At 40.9% G+C, this 22235-nt stretch overlaps 1 protein-coding gene across 2 annotated transcripts in view; it reads right to left on the bottom strand.

The window, feature by feature from the left end:
- The window catches only part of PLPP1 (phospholipid phosphatase 1), a 120041-nt gene extending 107817 nt beyond the window's left edge, over nucleotides 1–12224 (bottom strand). Inside the window, exon 1 of one of the 2 annotated variants that reach the window (XM_060142962.1) lies at nucleotides 11801–12224. In XM_060142962.1, coding sequence (XP_059998945.1) covers nucleotides 11801–11858 — 58 coding nt within the window. In that variant the 5' untranslated portion in view covers nucleotides 11859–12224. The remainder of the gene's footprint in view (nucleotides 1–11800) is intronic. The other variant, XM_060142963.1, reaches the window with a different exon arrangement.
- Between the last annotated feature and the right edge of the window lie 10011 nt (nucleotides 12225–22235).

The following is a 22235-nucleotide window of genomic DNA, read 5'->3' on the forward strand; positions in this document are numbered from 1 at the left end:
ATGATGTACATATTTCTAATTGGTGGTGGGTTTCCAGGGCTACAGGATAGACAAAATTCCTTAACTGTTCAATGATAGCTATATCCCAATGCCCTACGTAGTAATGAATCATTCTGCCAGCTACAGCTAAACAGTAACATTAAGGTCTCACCATTCCAATCATTAACTGGCTAACAAACTGCAAGACTAGTACTGAGGAAAACACAAACATAATCCTAGATAATGTTATTATTTTATTTCAAAGAACATCTCTCTCCTATTTACTATTCTTAAAGTCACTGGAATAGAATATAGCACAGGTAGATATAAAGTTAGAACAGATTCCCCTGGAATTTCAGATCTTTGCCAAAAGAATTTGAGTCTTAGCCGAAGACAAATTGCTGTTGATACAGATGACAATCTCCTGATAATAAGCAGACTAGGTTAGAATTGTGGTTTCTTTCTTTTTTCGTTTTTTCTTTTTAATTTGATAGTAGGTGGACATTATTCTTTATCTTATTTTAAACTGAAAATCTTCCTTCACTGAAATTTCAGTGAGTCTGACCAAATTATATTTTGCTTTGGCTTTTCAAGGTAGCATATGTTACCATTTCTCACAATATGGCTGACATAAGAGTAACCAACTAGTTGCAAGATTTCATGAGCCGTTTGGTCACTGATAAAGTCATATACCTATGTGTGGCAAAAGAAGAGACTCAAGAAGGGGCCTACTTTACTTTGTATCAGGGCCCATTTTTCCTATATCACTACTTCCTGGATACTCCAATCAGTCTTCAGCTTTTTCCTATTTTCTTCTGACAACACTCACTGCCTTCATGGCCAGGCTAGATTTATAATTGATCTCCTGCAAGTCTCCTGCAGTTGCTCAAAATGCCCCATTTACCATGTGCTCTTTGTTTTCCTACCCTGAGTCCAGTGGTATCAACTGCTCCAACATATTCTGCAGCTACTGACTCTCCTTAATAAGCAAGGTGTGCTCACCCCTATGATCCGGAGAGATAGGCAAGGCAGATATTCTTCTCGCTATAATTTACATATAAGTAGACGAAGGAGCCCAAGTGATCTTGCCCATGTGATCAGAGAGAGTAGCAGAAGCAAGACTAGAATTTGACTTCCAAGCCAACCTCTTTCACTACCAGACCACACTCTGAACCCTTTAAAAAAAGTTACATAAACAAAATTGTTATTCAGTGAAAAATCATCCACAATGTCAAATCCTAATGCAAAAACTTATCTTCTTAAAAGCTATTTATTAGATTTGGTTAGTAATTAAACTATATTCAATGGCAGAACTTAGAATCTCTCATATTAATGTAGATATCCAACACTAGCTATAAAGTTGAGTATTACCCATAACTTGCCTAACAAGTTTTGATAACAATCACAAATTAAGAGACCTTTTCTCCAACTGGGCCACTGGGTTAGGCACAGACAATATTTGAGAAGGAGCATATTCAAAATTCCTCTCTTGTATCAATGCCATTTAAAAAAAAGTAAAATACAATAAACATCACTTGCTTCTGCTGCACTGCATAACTATGCTAGGTATATTTTCTAAATCAAATTGGGATGTCATTTGAAAAAGTGTGGGTTTTTTTAATAGTTTTTTTAAGAAAAATATTATAGAAGTATGACTTTAAATTACATTTAGTCATAGATTTAACAAACTGCCTCTATGAAGAAGACTGTTACCTAAAATTAGGACTATCCAAGAACACTGCAGATGGATGTGATCACTATATACATTTATTTTTTAAACTCTATGGAAAGAAAACAAGGAAAACTTCTTATTGATCAAGAGAAGTTATAAGAACTGGTTATGTTTAGCTGTATTGCAGCTGTACTTCAACGTGTATTGCAAGTTATTAGCTTTTGACCAGTTTATATTCAAAAAATAAAATCTTCATGTTTTAAAATGTGAGTACTCAGAGAACTTATGGCTATCTCAACCATGCCATTCACACACACCTTTGTTTATTCCTATTTCTAGTCTGCTCTTCTCTCTACAACCACAAACATTCGTTTGGGTACTTTGTCTATGAGCTGTGGGAATATTGCTTACCTAGAAGTAAAACGAGAAGATCTGAGTAAGGTATCTGATTCCAGAAAGAAACAGGTTAGAAGTAATCAAAACATCTCCCATAGTGATATGGGCACTAAAAACTGAAATACGAACCAGGTTCCAATTTAAATGCTATTTAAACTGAAGCTAGAACTACACTAAATAATGTTCCAAAAGAAAAGTCACCAGCACACGGTATCAAATTTAAATAACAGACTGGGTCAGTGGTACTACATTGGTTTATTAACTTAACAATGATAACAACAATAGCCCAGGCAAGGAATATGCTAAACACTTCACATACACTGTCTCATACATTATCTCATCTAATTTCACAGCACTATGAGGAAGACACTATTATCATCATCTTTTTCCTCATTAGATGACAAAACTCACGGAGAGTTGAAGCAACCTGCCCAACGTCGTACAGTTAGTAATAGATGGAGTGAGAATTCCAACCCCAGAAGAGTGGCTGCCTCAAGTCTATTGCCTACTCACTCAGGCAACAAATATCTGAATGCCTACCATGTGCCACGCACTTTCTAAGCACCAGTATTACAGTGTTTCCACCCAGTAATAAAGATGGATTCTGAGCTATCTACAGGAATTATTTCCAGAATTTAGCACTAGCCAAAAGTGATGTTCCCAAAGGTTTACAGTACCTCTGCTGGAAAGTAAAAGCAGTGGTCTCAGGAGAAACTATTTTGAAATATAGACAGATTTCATTCAAATTCCTACTTCTCTCCCCTTACAGTGCTCTGTGTACCTCTTGGGGATGGAGACCCTATCTCACTCATTCTTAGTAACCTAAGTGCTGTGACATATCAGGCACTCAACTTACCATACAGTATTGTCATTGTTTGTTATGAGTCTGTCTTCCAGAGTAAGCAAGAAGCTATTTGAGATCCATGGGTTTTGTTTTATTTTTTCACCCATTTTGTATTACCAGTGCTAGGGCATACAATGAGGCTAATACCATAGGCTAATACCATACAGTTCTGTGATGATTCATGAGTTTATGTAAAACATTTACCAAAGGCTCATTTATTCATTCAATAAAGAACGTTTTTCTTCTCTTCTTCTCATTTACCTCAAGCACCTAAGCAGCCAACCCATCTCTCTTCCTGCTGACGTAAATGAACCAAAAGGCAAGGCAGAACCTGGCTTAACAAGCTGCCAATTAACTCAAGAGCTCATCCGCTACACATTTCCTATATGTCATTTTCCTGGGCGCTCCACCCTGAAAAAAGACTCAGGAAACATTTCCAAGCAGTGACAACTGAGAACTAAACCATGAGGCTCTAACTATATCTGCTGGAATGAGTTACGAAAGGTGACTCTAAACTCTATACACATGACTCATGTGAAATGCAATGAAGGATAAAGGTCTCCTTTACTGGGTAGAAATGCCTATGACAACAACGTATTTGAAGAAAAAGTCTGTGGGTATGTTGCTGAACAGTGCAAATCAGTTACATCTTCCAGTATGATATACCCTCCTAGCAAACGCTTAGTAGTTATTACACATTTGACTTATGAAAAATTAAAGTGCCTCCTCTGGACAGCAGACGCACGCTCAAAACATGATAAGCAGAAACTGACTCTGCAGCAACATCGTATAGAATAAAGATAGTCATAAAACATTTAGGCCACCTAAAATAACCACTGCTTTTACAGCCAATTAATTCCCTCAGTCCTTCATTCCTCACCCTCTTCATTTCTCAAATCTGGACCAGTCAATCTGAATTCAAAAGTTATAATCCTTGGGCTTCCCTGGTGGCGCAGTGGTTGAGAGTCCACCTGCCGATGCGGGGGACGCGGGTTCGTGCCCCGGTCTGGGAGGATCCCGCATGCCGTGGAGCGGCTGGGCCCGTGAGCCGTGGCCGCTGGGCTTGCACGTCCGGAGCCTGTGCTCCGCAACGGGAGACACCACGGCAGTGAGAGGCCCGCATACCTCAAGAGAGGGAAAAAAAAAAAAGTTATAATCCTTAAAAATGCATTTCCCAATTCCCAACCATACCACTTCTTACCTGAGTTACACTGGGAGTTTCCCAACTACTCTAGGCCTTAGTTCCATCATCTACAGAATGAAGATGAACAAGCTATCCTCCCTGAGCACGTTTTTGAGAGACCTCACAGCCACACAGGGCCTAGTGAGCACTAAGTAAATGCCAGTTATTATTATTACCCACTCTGACATTTAGAAAAAAGTTACAAAATTCACTATTAAGAATATCATGGATACATACTATATTCCAGCCACACTGGCCTCTTTTCTGTTACAAATGCCCTTTGCCCCTTTAGCCCTCAACGCCTGCTCTTCCCTATGCCTGGAATCATCTTCCAGCTCCTCCATGACCAACTTACTTTCATCCTTAAATCTGAAATCAAAAATGCCCTCGTCAGGGCTTCCCTGGTGGCGCAGTGGTTGAGAATCCGCCTGCCGATGCAGGGGACACGGCTTTGTGCCCCGGTCCGGGAAGATCCCACATGCCGCGGAGCGGCTGGGCCCGTGAGCCATGGCCGCTGAGCCTGCGCGTCCGGAGCCTGTGCTCCGCAACGGGAGAGGCCACAACAGTGAGAGGCCCGCATACCACCAAAAAAAAAAAAAAAAAATGCCCTCGTCAGAGAAGCCTTCCTTGAGATTGCCACCCTCCAACATCTCACTCTCTTCTAATCTTGTTTTCATTCTTCCATGGCATTCACAAACATCTGTAATTGTCTTACATTATTAGTATAGAGACCTTACCTATCTTTTTCACAGTGATAATTACAGCTCCTAGCATTGTACTAAGCACATAATAGCTAATGAATAAATAAATGAAGGATGTTGCAAAGTCAGATATTTTAAAAACTTAACATTGTGTTAAACACAACATAAAAAATAGTATCAGGTTAACATATGTCAAAATAAATATCTGAGGGAATTCCGTGGAGGTCCAGTGGTTAGGCCTCCATGCTTCCACTGCAGGGGGCCTCGGTTCGATCCCTGGTCAGGGAACTAGGATCCAATAAGCTGCGTGCCACGGCAAGCAAGCAAGCAAGCAATAAATAAATAAAACCTGATTGGAAAACAGGGGTAAGAGGGAGAGGGGGTATAAAGAGGTATTACACAATAGCTTTTTCTTTGTTGCCTGCTCAACTACAGATAGGAATTCAAACAATAGAATTTACACAAATGAGGATGCACAATTAAGGTCATTCAAAAAATTTAGGAATATTAAGTCTACTTTTTTACATGGTCACTCAATCATTTCCAAGGCCTGGGCAATAAAAACAGTGAAGGTGACCAGAGTGTGGCTAACTCCATTTTCTTGATTAAGCTGAAATTCAGGACTTAACCACTGTATAAAGTAACAGTTTTTCCATTTGTTTAATTACATTCTACCACAGACTATACAGATCGATTTCTACCACAGCTGGGATTACCACTACCTGAAGATCATATATGTGGTTTTTACATGTGACTGATAAAACACTACTATTTCAAGATGTTCTGTAAGCTTCAAAGACATTCCATGAGTACTCATGGGAAACGGTTTAAAGTTTGTGTTTTTGTCCCTATTACAAAACGATGTTGATGTTATTTTTACTAAAATAATGATGTTGCTATAGTAGGATTATAGATGATTAATTTTATTTGACAAACATATTGTGCACATTAAGTGCAAGGCACTGCTCTAAGCCCTTTATATATTGACTCATTTAAGCCTCACAACAACCATACAAGGTAGGTACTTTTATCATTACACAGCTGAGGCAACAGAGGCACAAAGAGGAAATTTGCCCAAGGTCACACAGCTAGTAAATGGAGGAGCTGGAATGTGAACCTAGGCAGTCTGGATCCAGAGTCCGTCACTACACTGTGCTGTCTATCTAATGTTTTAAAGAAAAAGTCATTCCCAATGTTAGAGTAGTTTCAGTTAAGTAAAAAACAACTCTGAGCCATCTGGGCTTTAAACCTAGACAGCAAGAAGGTTGAAGGGAAGAAGGAAAGCAGGCTGGAGTGGAAAAAGTGAAAATGAAAAATAAGGTAAGTAGAAAAAGAAGAGGGCCAAAAAGAAAGAAGAAAGTTACTTGTAACCACTGCTCATAATATCTGAATGAACACTTTTTCATAAAGAAAATAATAAAAGAGGCAAGACAGTGTCCATATAATCCCTAACTAGCTTATTACATAGACTGTATATTTCCCTCTCATATGCTGAATTAAGCCACCTAAGTTAGGAGGAAACAAACAATTAACATTCCAAAATCCTTTCCATAAAACTGAAGCTACAAGTTAACTGGTTCACTTAAAATATGGGTGTTTAATGACTTACTACCAACTTCTTTTTTAGCAGGGTAAACAGTAACAATTTAAACTTTAATTTCTTATCAAAAAGAATTAGAATAATTCCACAAGCTAAGTAACACATAGGAAACTTTGGTAGAACTCAGCCAAAAATGACTAAACAAGAAAGAAATTAATAAAGATTCATAGCATGTCCATGAGTTTCCAAAAGGATGTAATTCAAAAAGAATATAAAGGAAAAAATTACTTTTCATAAAAGCTATAGAGGGGAATGCTCTTTGAATATTTCCATACTCTATTCCAAGCAAGGTAAATTTAAGTTTAAAGTCAACTGTATAAAACCAACTAGAGCCAAATACTATCAATTTCCTCCAGGCCTCTGCTTTTGTTCCAAACTAGCCATTTAAAGGTAGAAAAAGGGGCTTCCCTGGTGGCGCAGTGGTTGAGAGTCCACCTGCCGATGAAGGGGACACGGGTTCGTGCCCCCATCCAGGAAGATCCCACATGCCGCGGAGTGGCTGGGCCCGTGAGCCATGGCCGCTGAGCCTGCACGTCCGGAGCCTGTGCTGCGCAACCAGAGAGGCCACAACAGTGAGAGGCCCGCATACCGCAAAAAAAAAAAAAAAAAGGTAGAAAAAGCCTTGCAACAGGAGGCCAGTCTGACCCAAGAATATACCAGTTTGACAAATTTTTGTTCATCTTTTGAGATTCCTTCTCTCTCTCTGTGGCTGAGAGGAAAGAGAACAGTTACATAAAACAGAGAAACAAGCACAGTAAACTTTCATCAGAAGCAAAAGAAGTTTGCTGAATAGAAGTTAACAGAAGTTGAAATGGCAAGTAGGATAGGCACTATGTCCTATTTATTTATTTACCTCTTTGGTATCTAACAGAATGCCCAGCACCTACTAGATAAGAAACAAATACATGAGTGAATTCACCCAATAATGAGTGAATGAACAAATAAATGTCAGGAGAAAAGGGAAGGCTGCGGACTATTTAGCAAGTGAGGCCCTTTCATTAAGTATTTGATTTTTACTTGAGAAAGGGGCCCAGATTCAGGGTCAGGAAAGGGAGCACTCGTGAGGGGTACTACTTAAGGGGCAGGATGATGTCAGCATAATTACTGGAGAAGAATAAGTAACAGGGATTCCACAACCACCTATGGCTGCCAATGTTTTTTGCTGCCACATTTTCCCCTAAATTTATTGACTCTGATTTGGCATAATGGTGATACCACGTTTGCAGCATGCTGAGGTAACCATGACCCACTCCATTACAAGAAAGCCAACGTTGGAGCTCACGAGTTGCTGTATCACCTGCTATTATAGGAAACTGTAACTGGTGTCAAGTGCAGAAAGGGAAGTTACCTCAGATCTGTTTGGACATAACATGAGTATTATCAGTAGCGCCCTGGAGAAAAAACAGCACATCCAAATAAGGTTTTCAAGAGAGAATTTAATGAAGGAATAATCTTCAAAAGTATAGGCAGGGTTTAGGGAAAGCAGAAGGGGATGGTGGAATACTCCCACACCAGCAACATGAGAAAGTCATTATCATCTCTAGGCCTAAAGGGGCAAGTGAAGGGTTACCAGAACCCAGAAAGATCTGTAACTGTAGCTGGCTGGCACAGAAGGCCACTGAATAGAAGCTGTGACCTACTCACAAAACACAGAACAGCTCTGGCAACACAAATCCAGCAGGAGTAAACTGGCTCTTCCAGGCCTCCTGCTCTTGTCCCATTGGTCCAGGCCAACCAGAAACCAAAAAGCAAGAGCAGGGTGGAGAAAAGATCTGAAGGGGCAAAAGGAGAATATACAATACAGAAGGATATTCCAAATGACCGCCACCCAGCAAAACACAGACACATAAAAAGGCTTTGCCAGTTCCACCCAAATCTTCTAGGCATCATGAGAACCTGCAAAAAAGTTATAAACACAGGTACTTATTTGGGTTCCCACTGCCCTATATCAAGTTGAGGAAGAAAAAAAAAAGATTCTAAGAGTAGTCCTAGGTAATTTTTGTCATTTCTGCATCTCTAAGAATAAACAGACAACCCTTTTATCTATAATGGATCATATCTAGAGCAACTCTCTTCTTTGTACTCAAAGGCCATCTATTCCATACCTTCATTATTACACTTATCATGATATGTTGTGACTCTTGTTTGTTTCTCCCTCATTAGACCCTGAACTCCTTTAGGGCACAGATTGTCTTATTCATCTTTGTATCCCTAGCATTTAACATGAACTTGGAACAGAATTAGCCTTCAATCAATGTGCACTGAATCAATTAGTGGACTCAGTGTCCATTAACTGGCAGCCTAATGCCAGGGTGCATAAAATCTAGAATGACCCTCAGCAATTAAACACTAATAAGTTTTATTCAGGACATGGTTTAAAACATTGAGCAAAAACACAGCTTTCATACCAGCCCACTACCATTCTCTATAGAACAGCTTTTCTTGTGTGCTCAGATGGTATTTATGGCCTTTTCTACAATCATAGAACTCATTATCAAAAGAGCCAGAGAAAGATGGCAAGACCATGCTCCATCTCAGAAAGGAATCAAATATACATCATCTCTCAAAATTCTCACTCTTCTTCCAAGAATTGACCAGATCCACTAAAGGAACTAATAATCTGGGTATATTATATGGAGGAACTCACATTTCCCAGCGGTGATAACACTGATTTGGGGTAGAAACGCATATACACATGTGCGCGCATGCACAACCCACACACACCCCCACAAGCATGTTTAACTATCACTTCAACAGACGTCACCTTCTGTAATATTATAAAGTAACCATGTAACACAATCACATAACATCAGCATATCAAATGGATACACTATATGATGTTGGGTGACCATTAACAGAACCTGGAACATATTCACATTATAATTATGAATCACTTTTACATAACCCTGTACTTATGAAGTGCTTAATCATCTTTTTGTTGCTATAGTCAAATCTCACCTGTAGTTCTCCAAAGAAAAAGAAAAAAGTTAATGCCAAGTTGATAACCCTCTTTGAGCTACCACGATTTTAGGCCGCCAATCTCCTGCTGTCAGTAAGATGAATGAAAACCAAATTTAAAATTTGGTTTAAAGTGGACCCTTAGACTCCACTAGAAAGGTGAGTTTGCTATAAAAATATATTATCTCCAAAAACTTAGCATAAAAATGCTTTGTATCTCTAGCATCACTGTTCTCCTTCACTGCTGCTTGTAATGGAGTGTTGATACTGTTAAATCTAATGTCATCGTATATACCAAATTAAAATAACACTTCACTTTCTATTTAGGAATAGGGAATTCTGGGCTTATCTTGACAATACACTGAATTACTTTAAAACTCTAGTAACACAAGAACAGATAAAATGTGTTTCAAATAGATCGGTATAAGTATCTGATACTGATACTAAATGCATAAGTCCCCAAAACAAGCTTTTTCCAAAACCATCAAAGATACTTAAAATCATAAACACAATTTTATCTTTTTTGAGAGCTGTCATAAATTCTGCAACTGTTAGGCCCATGTAGCAATAAAATTACCCTTACCTCTATAGGACAATTATGTGATGTTTCCATCATATTGAAAATATAGACTGCAAGAACCTACAATTTATAAAGTTGTACTGCATATAGGTTCCTCCATTATAAATGAATTAAAACAAAACAAAACATAGATTTACCATATGGCTTTCTGTTTAATAACACTGAGCTACCTAAGAGCAGTATTATGTTTCATCTATCCTGGTTCAGTGTTTGGCCCAAAGAGAAAACATGACTTTTGTTTCATCAATTACCAACTCCCACAAGGTAGGAAAAGGAGAAGTTTATGTATAATTCTGACAATACACAATATGTGGCAATGACAGAATAATATCCAATATATTAGAATTATCAAAGTTACTTATGACTAAACATTTTCCTCTCCCTTCACTATAATATAAATGAAGTTTAACAAACCTCCACTAATATTCAGTACAAGTTAAAATACATTTTTAAATATAACATCTTTACCAAGGTAAGCTTTTCACTGAAAATAAATTTGAATATATTTAATGTAATTATGAATATGTCCGGACATCTGAAAGGATCACTTGTGCTTCTATAAAAATAGTGTTCCAAAATCGTGTTTCCCTTTCCTGAACTGAATTCCTAAAATTCACTGTGGAGCTATACAGTAAGTGTCTTCGTAAACAATAAAGATGTTTCATAAATAAAAAAGAGATTTTTCCTCAAAAAACAGGTAACAGAATTTGTAAAACTTCGGCAAGACTGCAAGCACCTAAATGGTCAGGTTTGAGGCAAGAGAGTGGAATACTGGATTAAAACCGGGGATAATTTCCTATCACTGAAAAGCCATTATGCAGACCTGCATCTAGGATGCTGAAGTCACAGCCCTCCAACCAACGCTGAGAACTTGCCAATACCATTACTTCGATACTCAACCATGAGTAGGACTACCCAAACACAGAGCAGGTCTTCTTGTTGTCGTTTTTTCCATAACATATAAATAGTTCAAAGATACTGCCTTACACAATACATACTGAAAAGGTGAAAATCTCTCCTCCCAACGCCTATCCCTTAGCCAAATGACTTCTATTCTTTCTCGTCAAAATAAAAGAGCAACTGGCAACCAGAAGACCCACAACTGAACTCTTCTGTCAGAAAGACAACGCCAAATTTGCTGCAGCCAAAGAAATGTCTAGTGCTACTTCTGGGCTCTCACAGGAGATGGAAAGCTACACAATGGCAAGGTCTGTGCAGAGAAGGACACAGCAGGTCTGGGGCACACCATCCCCACTCCAGCCCCCAAAAAGCAACGTTCTTCAAACCTATAGGCAGAAACCTGGCATCATCACAACCACTTACAGCCTGACAATTTACAAGCTGGTAACACCTTCTAATTAGGAGAGTTCTAATCTTTAATAGACGCAAATGTAAACGGCTTCCCACAAATAAGATAAACCTGGCACTGGCGCCAGTTACTGAGAACCCCCAATGCATCAAACCTCCCGTTTCGCTACTGAACCTGATGAGCCAGTGACCAGGCTTCCCTACAGCCGAGAGGGGAAGAGCCCACCCTCCGGGCTGGGAGTGGAAGGGGAAACAGAGGACAGAAGAGCAAGGGATGGAGCGCAGAGGCGTGAACAGCGTCCAAGCAAGGTGGGCTCAGCGCACCGCCGGGCGACAAACAGCAGCGGCCACGCGGGAGCCGGGGTGCGGGCTGCGAAGCGGGGTCCCCGGGCTGCGGAAACCGCCCCCAGCGTCTCGCCCGGCACGGCTCGCGCGTCAGGCACACACACACCCCCACCCCACGCCCGTCCGCGGCTCTCGCCTAGTCCCCTCCCAGCGGACACACACCCGCAACCCACCGGTGCACCCACACCCCGGGCTCGCGCGCACACGCCCCTCCGGCCGGCGGCGCGTACGTACCCAGCAACACGCAGAGCACATCGAGGGCCACGTACGGCAGCCGCGTCTTGTCAAACATGGTCTCGGCGCGGGCGGCAGACGAGGCACCCGATTCACGAGACCGGGCCGGGGACTGGCGACGGCTCCTCCCAGCCGGGGTAGAGCAGCCGAGGGCTGACGGGGACCCTGCGGCGTTCTGACGGGCAGCAATGGCGCCCGCGACCCCTTCCCTCACAGCTCCCGCAACCACTCAGTCGGGGCCGAGAGGCTCGTGTGCCAGCCGCGGCGGGTCCGTTGCCTCAGGCCCTCCTCGGTCGGCCGTGGCCCGCCCCGGCCGCTCGCCGTCCAGATCCAGACGCCGTCTCCAACGGGCGGGGCGTCCGGGCTCGTGCTTTAAGGATGGGGACCGGTAGGGAGGAGGAACACGGGCTCGGCCCCTCCCGCGGGGCAGCGCGGGACCCGCCTGCGCGCGGCCTCGCGGGCTGGGGGAGCGCGGCAGAGGCGGGGCGGCCAGTGAGGGGTGACGGGGAGGGGCCGGGGAAACACCAGGCCGGGGCGCGCCAGCCAATCGGCGCCTCTGGCCCCGCCCCGCCCGACCTGCGCAGCCCGCCCCTCAAGTGGGCCGCGCGGCGGACGGGCGGAGCGTGGGGTCACCTCCCGTGTGGTGCGAGGGGTGTTGCTCAGATCCATTTTCTGCCAGTGGTCGCCCAACCTGGCCTCCGCATCCTTGGCCGCCGGTCATTGCTGACTCGGGGGGAGAACTGGACTCTCGACCCTGGCTGCCTGCCAGCTCTCCTCATGGGGATTGGGTAATAAAGAGGAACGGGGTAGTCAGTGACAAAGACTCTCTCCCTATCCAAACTTTAGCCAGGCTCCTCCGAGCCCTCTACTCGCCTGGGCCTCCATTGAGGCCTTCGAATCTGGCAGGGCAGAGCCCCGTATTAGCGTGAATTCTGCTAAGTCATCCCTGTACCCTTGGTATCTGGTTACTTTTCATATGTGATCAAATTCCTTTATACGTAAGTCCTTTAATATATAAGTCCTTGGCCTGCCTTTAATCAGGAATCCCCCTACCCTTAATGTTTTCTCTTAATTTTCCATCCACTAACGCGCTCACTCTGCTTGTCTGTTGGCTGTAATAAACTCCCAGATGTCTTTGCTGTATTCGGAGTTGAGCACAATTGCTTTCTCCTGTTGCAAGTTATGACCCCCTATTGCAATAGTTTGGAATAAAGTCTTCCTCACCACTTTAGCAAGTGTCAGAATGAGTTTTCTTTATTCCTCTCACCCCTGATTCCAGGAGGACCCTAGCAAAATTTAGTAATCTCATTTTCCTAACCTGTAAAATTGGGATGTTGATAATCCCTGCTCTGTGTTCTAGTCAAAAAGTGATAAAGCGCAGAAAAAATACACATGAAAGTGTTTTCTAAAAGCTTAAACCCTCTACAGATGTTAACCATTGGTATCTCTCCTCCTCATTCATAAGATGTGAGACAAATTGAAAACTGTTACCTAGTACTTCTGACTTTGCCTGCAAAACAGTCATAAAATGAGTGGAGAGATACTATCACCCTCAGGGAATCTGAAGATCTTGCCCCAAGTGATCCCCCAACAAGCAAAAAAATGTATTTGAAGAAGCATGTTTTTCTTTAAAAAGAATGTGAACATTGGATTTCACCTTTTGTTTGAATATCTTCTGAAAGCTTTAAACACTTTACACCTGAGAAGGATGTGCCATTGTTTATTCTCTGACTTCCCTTACTTCCAGAGTTACAGGGACCCCAAATTGCAAGGCCACAGTGAATTGAACTTACTTGTGGTATGTAAGTATTTGGCATGTGTTGATTAGGTGAATATCGTGATAGAAGTGTGTTGGTGTATAGGAGGCACGCAAGGGGACAGGGTGTTCATCTGGGAGCTCTGGAAACTTCACAGGAAGGTGAGAGTTACATTGTTCTTTCCTGTCTCTCCCACACCAACAGCCATTTTCTTAGGTGAGAAGCTAGTAAAGGTGACAGTTAATATATTAAGACATGTTTTCCCTTTGGAGGAGTTACAAATAATAGCTTTAAAAATAGATCAACAGAGAATTAATTCCCTGGCGGTCCAGTGGTTAGGACTCCATGTTTTTGTTTTTGTTTTTAATAATCCAATCCCATGCAATTTTATTTATTCTGGGCTCCTGCAAGAGGGGCTATTTTATTTATTTATTTTTTAAGATTTTTAGAAATTTCATGTAATGTCTGAAACATTTATATTAACATATTTCCATACAAATAACCCAGAGAAAGTTCAGTATTAGTTGTTTTTTCTGTTTGTTTGTACTGCAGGTTCTTATCAGTCATCAATTTTATACACATCAGTGTATACATGTCAATCCCAATCGCCCAATTCAGCACACCACCATCCCCACCCCACTGCGGTTTTTCCCCCTTGGTCTCCATACGTCTGTTCTCTACATCTATATCTCAACTTCTGCCCTGCAAACCAGCTCATCTGTACCATTTTTCTAGGTTCCAAATACATGCGTTAATATATGATATTTGTTTTTCTCTTTCTGACTTACTTCACTCTGTATGACAGTCTCTAGATCCATCCACGTCTCAATAAATGACTCAATTTCGTTCCTTTTTATGGCTGAGTAATATTAGGACTCCGTGCTTTTACTGCCAAGGGTCTGGGTTTGATCCCTGGTTGAGGAACTAAGATCCCACAAGTCGATGAGCATGGCAAAAAAAAAAAAAAAAATCAACAAAGTCCATTAAAATGCATTGTCATGCCCTGTGATTTTAAATGGGATCTGTGCTATGTGCAGATTATAAGCAGTAAATCTTCAGTTGAGAGAATGATTAAGAAATGTTATTTTGTTTTGAGGTGGGGGGTTTTGTTAGTTTTTGGAGAGAGTGTTGTTTATTTGTTTTGGTTTATTATCATGATTGGGTTCTAGTGTGATCACTAGAATTGAGAATGAGTTAAATAACCTTGAAATGATGGTGAAAATAATAAAAAGGAAACACTGATTATATAGTGACACCATTAACACCCCCTTGGGGGTAGGTACTAGTGTGTCCCTGGATAGGACATGAAACCTTAGAGATTTTCTTAAATGCCTAGCAAAGTTGTGCTGGGGTCTGTATTTTTGTCTCTGTAATACAGCCATCAAATACAAAAGCAAAAAGAGTGGGCTTGGGAAGAATAGTCTCGAAGAATCTCTGAAGAAGAGAGAAACTAATTTCCTCTCTTCTTTTATTACTAAGCATTTTGAAAAGGAGACTGTAATCTACAACCTCCCTTTTAATTTCTCCTTAAATACTTGTGTAGTCTCACTTCTGTCCCCATTCCTCTACTGGCACTGTTCTTTAACATAGTGTTATCGGTACGTCTCCATCTCTCTGTTCCAACAGCGCTTACTTCTTTTTATTTTATAAAGTTTCTGCACAGTAATAAGAATAAATTCCTTTAGAGCATTTGTGTTTGTATGTGCTTATGTCCTTTCTCCCCACCTGGACTGAAGCAAAAAAGTGTTTATTATACTCAAAAAGCATTGTAAAACTAAAACAATTAAAAATGTAAGTGTCTGGTTCCCTAGTACATGTGTCTCCGCCCCCCCCAAAATTTCACAATATGATATAGTCCTTTTTGTACTTATTGTCAAAGCTATTTATTACCTTACTAAAGTTTTTTATTATGTAACATTTGATACATAAATATATATATAACATATAAGTAAGTTATGAAGCATAATAATAGACAACTGGGAATCCACTACTCAACTTAATACCTAGAGCATTGTGGTATCATTGAATCTACCTGTGTGTTCAATCCCTTTCTTGTTCCTTGCCTCAGGAGAAGTAACCACTATCCTGAATTTTGTGTTTATCTTTTCCTTGCTTTGTTTTTTCAAAAACACATGACCACACGTGTATGTATTTCTGAAAATATATATTGTTTAGCCTTCTTGTATTGTATCTTTTAAAAACATTATGCCATATATGTAGTCTTCTGCCCTTGATTTTTTTCACTTATTTCTTACACCCATTCACGTTGCTGCAATCATTGCAGGTGTATCATATAAATGTATCATTCATTCTTCTGACAATGACCATCTGGGTTATTTCCATTCTTGCTATTACAAATAATGCTGCTGTGAACATTCATGTACATGTCTCCTGTGTGGAATCGCTAGCTGTGGAACTGCTGCATCATGGGGTATGCAAAAATCCAATTTCACTGGAAAACCCCAGATTGGATTGCTAAGCGGTTATACCATTTTACTCCCCCCCCCCCGCCAGTGGTAGATAAGACTCCACATTTACAGCAACACTTAATATTTTGAGATTTCTTAATTTGGGGTAATTTAATAGATATAGTCTATATTTCAACATAGTCTTAATTTGCATTTCCCTGATCACTAATGTGGTTGGGCATCTTTTCCTAAATTTATTCACCAAACATGTTTCCTCTTCTGTCAATTGCCTACTCACATTTTTGCCTGTTTTTCTATTAGGTTGTTTATCTTATTTTTATCAAACTATAAAGTTTTTATATTCTCAGTAGCAATTCTTTGTGTTGTAAATTTTCCTTCCAATATGTGGCTTGTCATTTCACTTCCTTTATAAGCAGCTATGTGACAGAGTTATTGTAAATGTAATGTAAGCAGAAGTCTACTGGCAGATTTCTGTGAAAGTTTTTACTTTCGTGACCAAAGGAAAAGACTGGTTTCGCTTCCCTCTGCTTTCTACCTTCCTTGAACATGGAGACGATATTTAGAGTTACAGCAGCCACCTTGTGATCATGAGGGAATGGTCAAGAAGAGGAACATCACTGGTCTTTTTAATCTTGAGCTACTAAAACAACCAGCAACTTGGCTACCTCCAGATTTCTTCTAATGTGAGGGAAAAAAATTGCTTAAGTCTCAAATATTCACAACTGATACAAGGCTCAAGAGTACTTTGATTACTATTTCTGAGAAATCACATATCATACTACTCTAAGAAAACCTTTTACTTGAGCTAATTTAATTGAATTTCTGGTCCTTGAAACCACAAAGCCCTGAATAAAACAACTTTTGTATCTAGAATGGGTGTTGAAGAATGGTTTGAGCATAGAGGCAAAACAAGTGACATATTCTGGGGTCTTTGAGTAGGAAAGGCTGTGAAACAAGGAACTCACACTGAGGACTAGTAGAAGATAAGGTTCTAGAAGGTAGGTTATAGCACTTTGTAGCTTTAAAGTGTGGCTGGAGGTAAAAATACATCACTGAAAATACATAGCGACATGCTGAAAACAGTCATTTAAAACAAATAATCTAGTACTGAGAGGAAGTCATAATCTCTGCAGTGGGCTGTAAATTCAAGATGAATAAAACCTTATTTTGTAAACCATATTTAATTTCAAGTCCTTTTCTGCGTTTATTTCCATTTTATTATCTTCTGTGGTTCATAAAATCTTGTTTATGGCTTCCAGCCCTCTTTCAGCTTTGTTGCAGAGTATTAAGGGGAAAGTCTTCTATTATAATTGAGCCAGTCTACAAATGTGAGGAAAGTACTTGTGAGAGTAATTCACCTCTGTAAAAGGAGGTGAATCCCTAGGGTCAGAGTTGGAGTCCTTATGGGTGGACAAACCAGTTCCACCAAGGTATTCTTCCACCAAGACTCTCCTTCAGTGTCAAGCTTGGAGGGCCTTAGTTTTCTGTTTGTTTTTTTAGGAAGACAATATTTCCTTAATCGGCTTATTGTGATAATCAAATATAAAAATGTAGGTGCAATTGCCTTGCAAATGTCTGATCTAGGCAGACACACAATACATATTTTTTCAAAAACAAAGATTTCTGTGAATCCACATCTATTATTTCTGCTTCCCTAACACCCACTCAGATGCAAATTTACCATGGTTCCCTAGTCTACCAAAGAAATGGGGGTGGTCTTGCTGAGTTATTCTGGTCTCAGGTTATCACCACTTCCTTTCTCTAGGATGCTCACAAATTATTCCTTTAACCATCTCTTAAAAATAGTATATCACCAGAGGTAGAGAAGTTAATTGCCTATAAAATATCTATAGCCTTAAAGACATCATATATATTTTTCTTAAAAAAGAAATCTTGAGTCGGATTGCCATCCAGTTACTAGTCTTTAATCAGACTCCACCTTCTTCAGCTGTTTTACAAATCATACTAAAATTCTCCCTTCTCTCATCTTTTAATTTCTTTTCTGTTCACAACCCCCAGTTTGCGCTTTGTTAAACCTCATCCCTGTATTGATATAACTGGTTAACTCACCTCCTTAAAGCAAAGGGAGTAAGCCTTCTTCACCTCTGTATCCCCAGCTCCTAGAGCTGTACTTGGCCCAATGAAATCACATGCAGTTTTTTTTTGTTGTTGTTAAATTGCTTGAATAAACAAATGAACAGAAAACAAAAAATAAACAACAGTCTAGGAGAGAGTCAAGCTATGCCCCCCATGCTTTCTGTTGTTATTCTAGCTTTTTCCCCCAAAATTTAAGCTTGTCTGGGGGCAGAGGTGAGGAGTAGGGTTAATTTTCCCTCCGCTATTCTTACAGGCTCATGACACCACTTTATAAGTACATTTTTGTGTCCTTGATAATGTGAGCTACAGTTGACCCTTGAACAATTTGGGGGTTAGGGGAGCTGATCCTCAGCTGAAAATCCGAGAATAACTTTACTGTTGACCCTTCGTATCCTAGGTTCAACATCCATGCATTCTACCGAATGGGGATCAGGCAGTGCTATAGTATGCATTTAGTGAAAAAAAAACGAGTATAAGGGGACCCGAGCAGTTCAAACCCTCATTGTTCAAGGGTCAACTGTACTTTAAAAGTGAATCTTTTCCTCCCTCCTTACATTTAAAAAAAATTAATACTAGTATTTTCCCAGATATAGACAGTTTTATGGTATTTAAAAGTTCTAAAAGGTCACATGAGACAAACACCTATTCTTATGTCTAAATTAACAGTGGAGATTATCATATTAAGTGAAGTAAACCAGAGAAAGACAAATATACGATACCGCTTATATGTGGAATCTAAAAGAAAAAAGGATACAAATGAACTTATATACAAAACAGAAATAGACCCACAGGCATAGAAAACAAACTCATGGTTACCAAAGGGGAAAGGGGGAAGGGATAAACTAGGAGTTTGGGATTAACAGATACACACTACTATATATAAAATAGATAATCGGGCTTCCCTGGTGGCGCAGTGGTTGAGAGTCCGCCTGCCGATGCAGGGGACACGGGTTTGTGCCCCGGTCCGGGAAGATCCCACATGCCGCGGAGCGGCTGGGCCTGTGAGCCATGGGCGCTGAGCCTGCGCGTCCGGAGCCTGTGCTCCACAACGGGAGAGGCCACAACAGTGAGAGGCCCGCGTACAGAAAAAAAAAAAAAAAAAAAGATAACCAACAAGATATATGGATAGATAGATATCACTTTGCTGTATACCCAAAACTAACACAACATTGTAAATCAACTATACTTCAATAAAAAAAAAATTTAATAGTGGAAAAGAGATTATTTTCTGTAAACAACCCCAGTAATAAATATCATAAACTTAAAAAAAAAGTGGATCTGTCCCCCTTCTAAGTGACTGTTTTATGGAATACTCCTGATTGGACTGCAAAGGAAACTTGTCCTGCTTTTCTTCCTCATTAAGATCGGAGTCAGGAAAGCAGAACTTCCTAAACCTCGGAGCCACCTTCCCTTTCAGAGTTTCTCACATAACGAATTTCAACTTACCTTTGGATTTTTAAAACACTGCCCTTTGTAAAATCCATGGCAATGATACTCAAACTTTACACATTAGAATCATCTGGGGCATTGGTTAAATACACAAATTCTCTTCCACATCCCCAGAGATTCTATTCTAGGATGGAACTCAAGCATTGCTTTATCATGTTTTGTTTTGTTTTGTTTTGCGGTACGCGGGCCTCTCACTGTTGTGGCCTCTCCCGTTGCGGAGCACAGGCTCCGGACGCGCAGGCTCAGCGGCCATGGCTCACAGGCCCAGCCGCTCCGCGGCATGTGGGATCTTCCCAGACCGGGGCACAAACCCGTGTCCCCTGCATTGGCAGGCAGACTCTCAACCACTGTGCCACCAGGGAAGCCCTGTTTTATCATGTTTAACAAATGCCCCAGGAGATTCTGATGCCATCAGAATTTGAAAACCTCGGGTCTAGTCAGTCCACATTTTCACTCTCCAGACAGATTTTAATAAAATAAATTACTTTCTTCAAAGTAATTGCTAGGCACTGAGACTGCAGTACAACATAGTAATTCAACGCCTGGGCTCAGAAATCAGGCCCACTGAATACACGTGAGCAAATTACTTAAAACTTTCTATGCACCAGTTCCTTATTTGTAAGATGAGAATGATAACAACAGTACCCTCCTCATAGGTTTGTTGTGAGGATTCAATGAGATGATACGTCTAGAACTCTTAGCATAGTGCCAAGGCATATAGTAGGTGCTCAATAAATGTTGGATGTTATTATTCAAAGATTCCTGTAGGCTTCCCTGGTGGCATAGTGGTTGAGAGTTCATGCCCCGGTCCAGGAAGATCCCACATGCCGCGGAGCGGCTGGACCCGTGAGCCATGGCTGCTGAGCCTGCACGTCTGGAGCCTGTGCTCTGCAGCGGGAGAGGCCACAACAGTGAGAGGCCCGCGTACCGCAAAAAAAAAAAAAAAAAAGATTCCTTTCATTTCATCAGAACCAGGTTGATGGTGTATCCTATTAACCTTGGCCTAAGGACAGTGTCCAGGGGTGCTCCAAACCCTTTGCAATTGTATGTTAAATTCTGTGTGTGAAATTTTGCTGTGAAATGGATCTATAGATACCTCTTCCTAGATTTTCAAAAGGGCTCTGTGAGGGCTTCCCGAGGGCTTCCCTGGTGGCGCAGTGGTTGAGAGTCCGCCTGCCGATGCAGGGGACACGGGTGCGTGCCCCGGTCCGGGAAGATCCCACATGCCGCAGAGCGGCTGGGCCCGTGAGCCATGGCCAGTGAGCCTGCGCGTCCGCAGCCTGTGCTCCGCAACGGGAGAGGCCTCAACAGTGAGAGGCCTGCGTACCGCAAAAAAACCCAAAAAACAAACAAACAAAAACCGGGGGGGGGGGGGGGGGTGGTCTGTGACACGATAGTGAGCTCTAGAAACTTGCTGCTCAAATAGTGCCCTCAACTGGCAGTGTCTGCATTACCTGAGACTTCTCAGAAAGGCACACTCAGATTCCACCGTGGACCTACGGAGTCAAAATCTGCATTTCAAAAAGATCCCAAGTGACTCCTGTGCACATTAACGTTTAAGAAGCAATGCTCCAGAAATTTCCCAGGTTTCCCTGATAATGAAAATCACCTGCTATGCTTATTAAATATGCAGATTAGCTAGGGTCTTGGAAATCCTGATTTATTAAATCTGGTAATTTTTTAAATTACTCTGTGTGATTGTTATATTTAGGGAGGAAACACTGCTCTCAAAAATGAAGCTATCAGCAAGTTAAGAATTTGTTAGATAACCTGTTTATAGCTGAACCAGCCTTCCTGCACCAGACTCTTCCCCTTTGCATACAAGAACGGAGGAGATCGAAGTCGATACTTCAGCTGCTTCAAATCCCAGATGCTTCCCAGTTCTTATCCATATGAATCCTTGTGATAAGTCCCTCTGTTTTCTCTAACCAGCTTGAGTCTATATACCTAACTTCAAAAAATGCCTAACACAATGCCACTAATTACCATGGTGGATTTTTTGAGGGTTTTGTTTGTTTGGTTGGTTTGGTTTTGGTTTTTTATTGAAGTATAGTTGACATACAATGTTAGTTTCAGGTATACAATTTTGTGATTTGGTATTTAAATACATTATGAAATGATCATCATGATAAGTCTAGTAACCATCTGTCCCCATACAAAGTTATTACAGTATTATCGACTGTATTCCCTATGCTATACATTATATCCTCGTGACCTGTTTATTTTATAACGGGAATTTTTTACCTCTTACTCTCCTTCACCTATTTTGCCCACTTCCCTCCCTCCTCCCCTCTGGCAACCACCAGTTTGTCCTCTGTATCTATGAGTCTGTTTTGGGTTTGTTTTGTTTGCTTGGTTGGGTTTTTCTGGGTTTTGGGTTTTTTTTACATTCCACATGTAAGTGAAATCATACAGTATTTGTCTTTCTCTGTCTGACTTATTTCACTTAGCATACCACCCTCTAGGTCCATTACCTTAGGGTTTTTAAAAATATTTGATACATATAAAGGAATTTTTGTAATGTGTGTAAATTGTAAAGCATAAGGAAATAAACACCTTAGGACTCACTACCCGACATAAGAGCTAAAACGTCTCCAATATTGTTGATGTTACCTGAGTGCTCCGTCCCAACCCCAAACCCCCAGCCTGCTCCATTTTCCACCACCACTAACCCAGAGGTTACTACGTTCTAAATTTTGTCTT

This window comes from Lagenorhynchus albirostris, chromosome 3, assembly GCF_949774975.1.
Source record: "Lagenorhynchus albirostris chromosome 3, mLagAlb1.1, whole genome shotgun sequence".
In the NCBI taxonomy this organism is placed as follows: Eukaryota; Metazoa; Chordata; class Mammalia; order Artiodactyla; family Delphinidae; genus Lagenorhynchus; species Lagenorhynchus albirostris.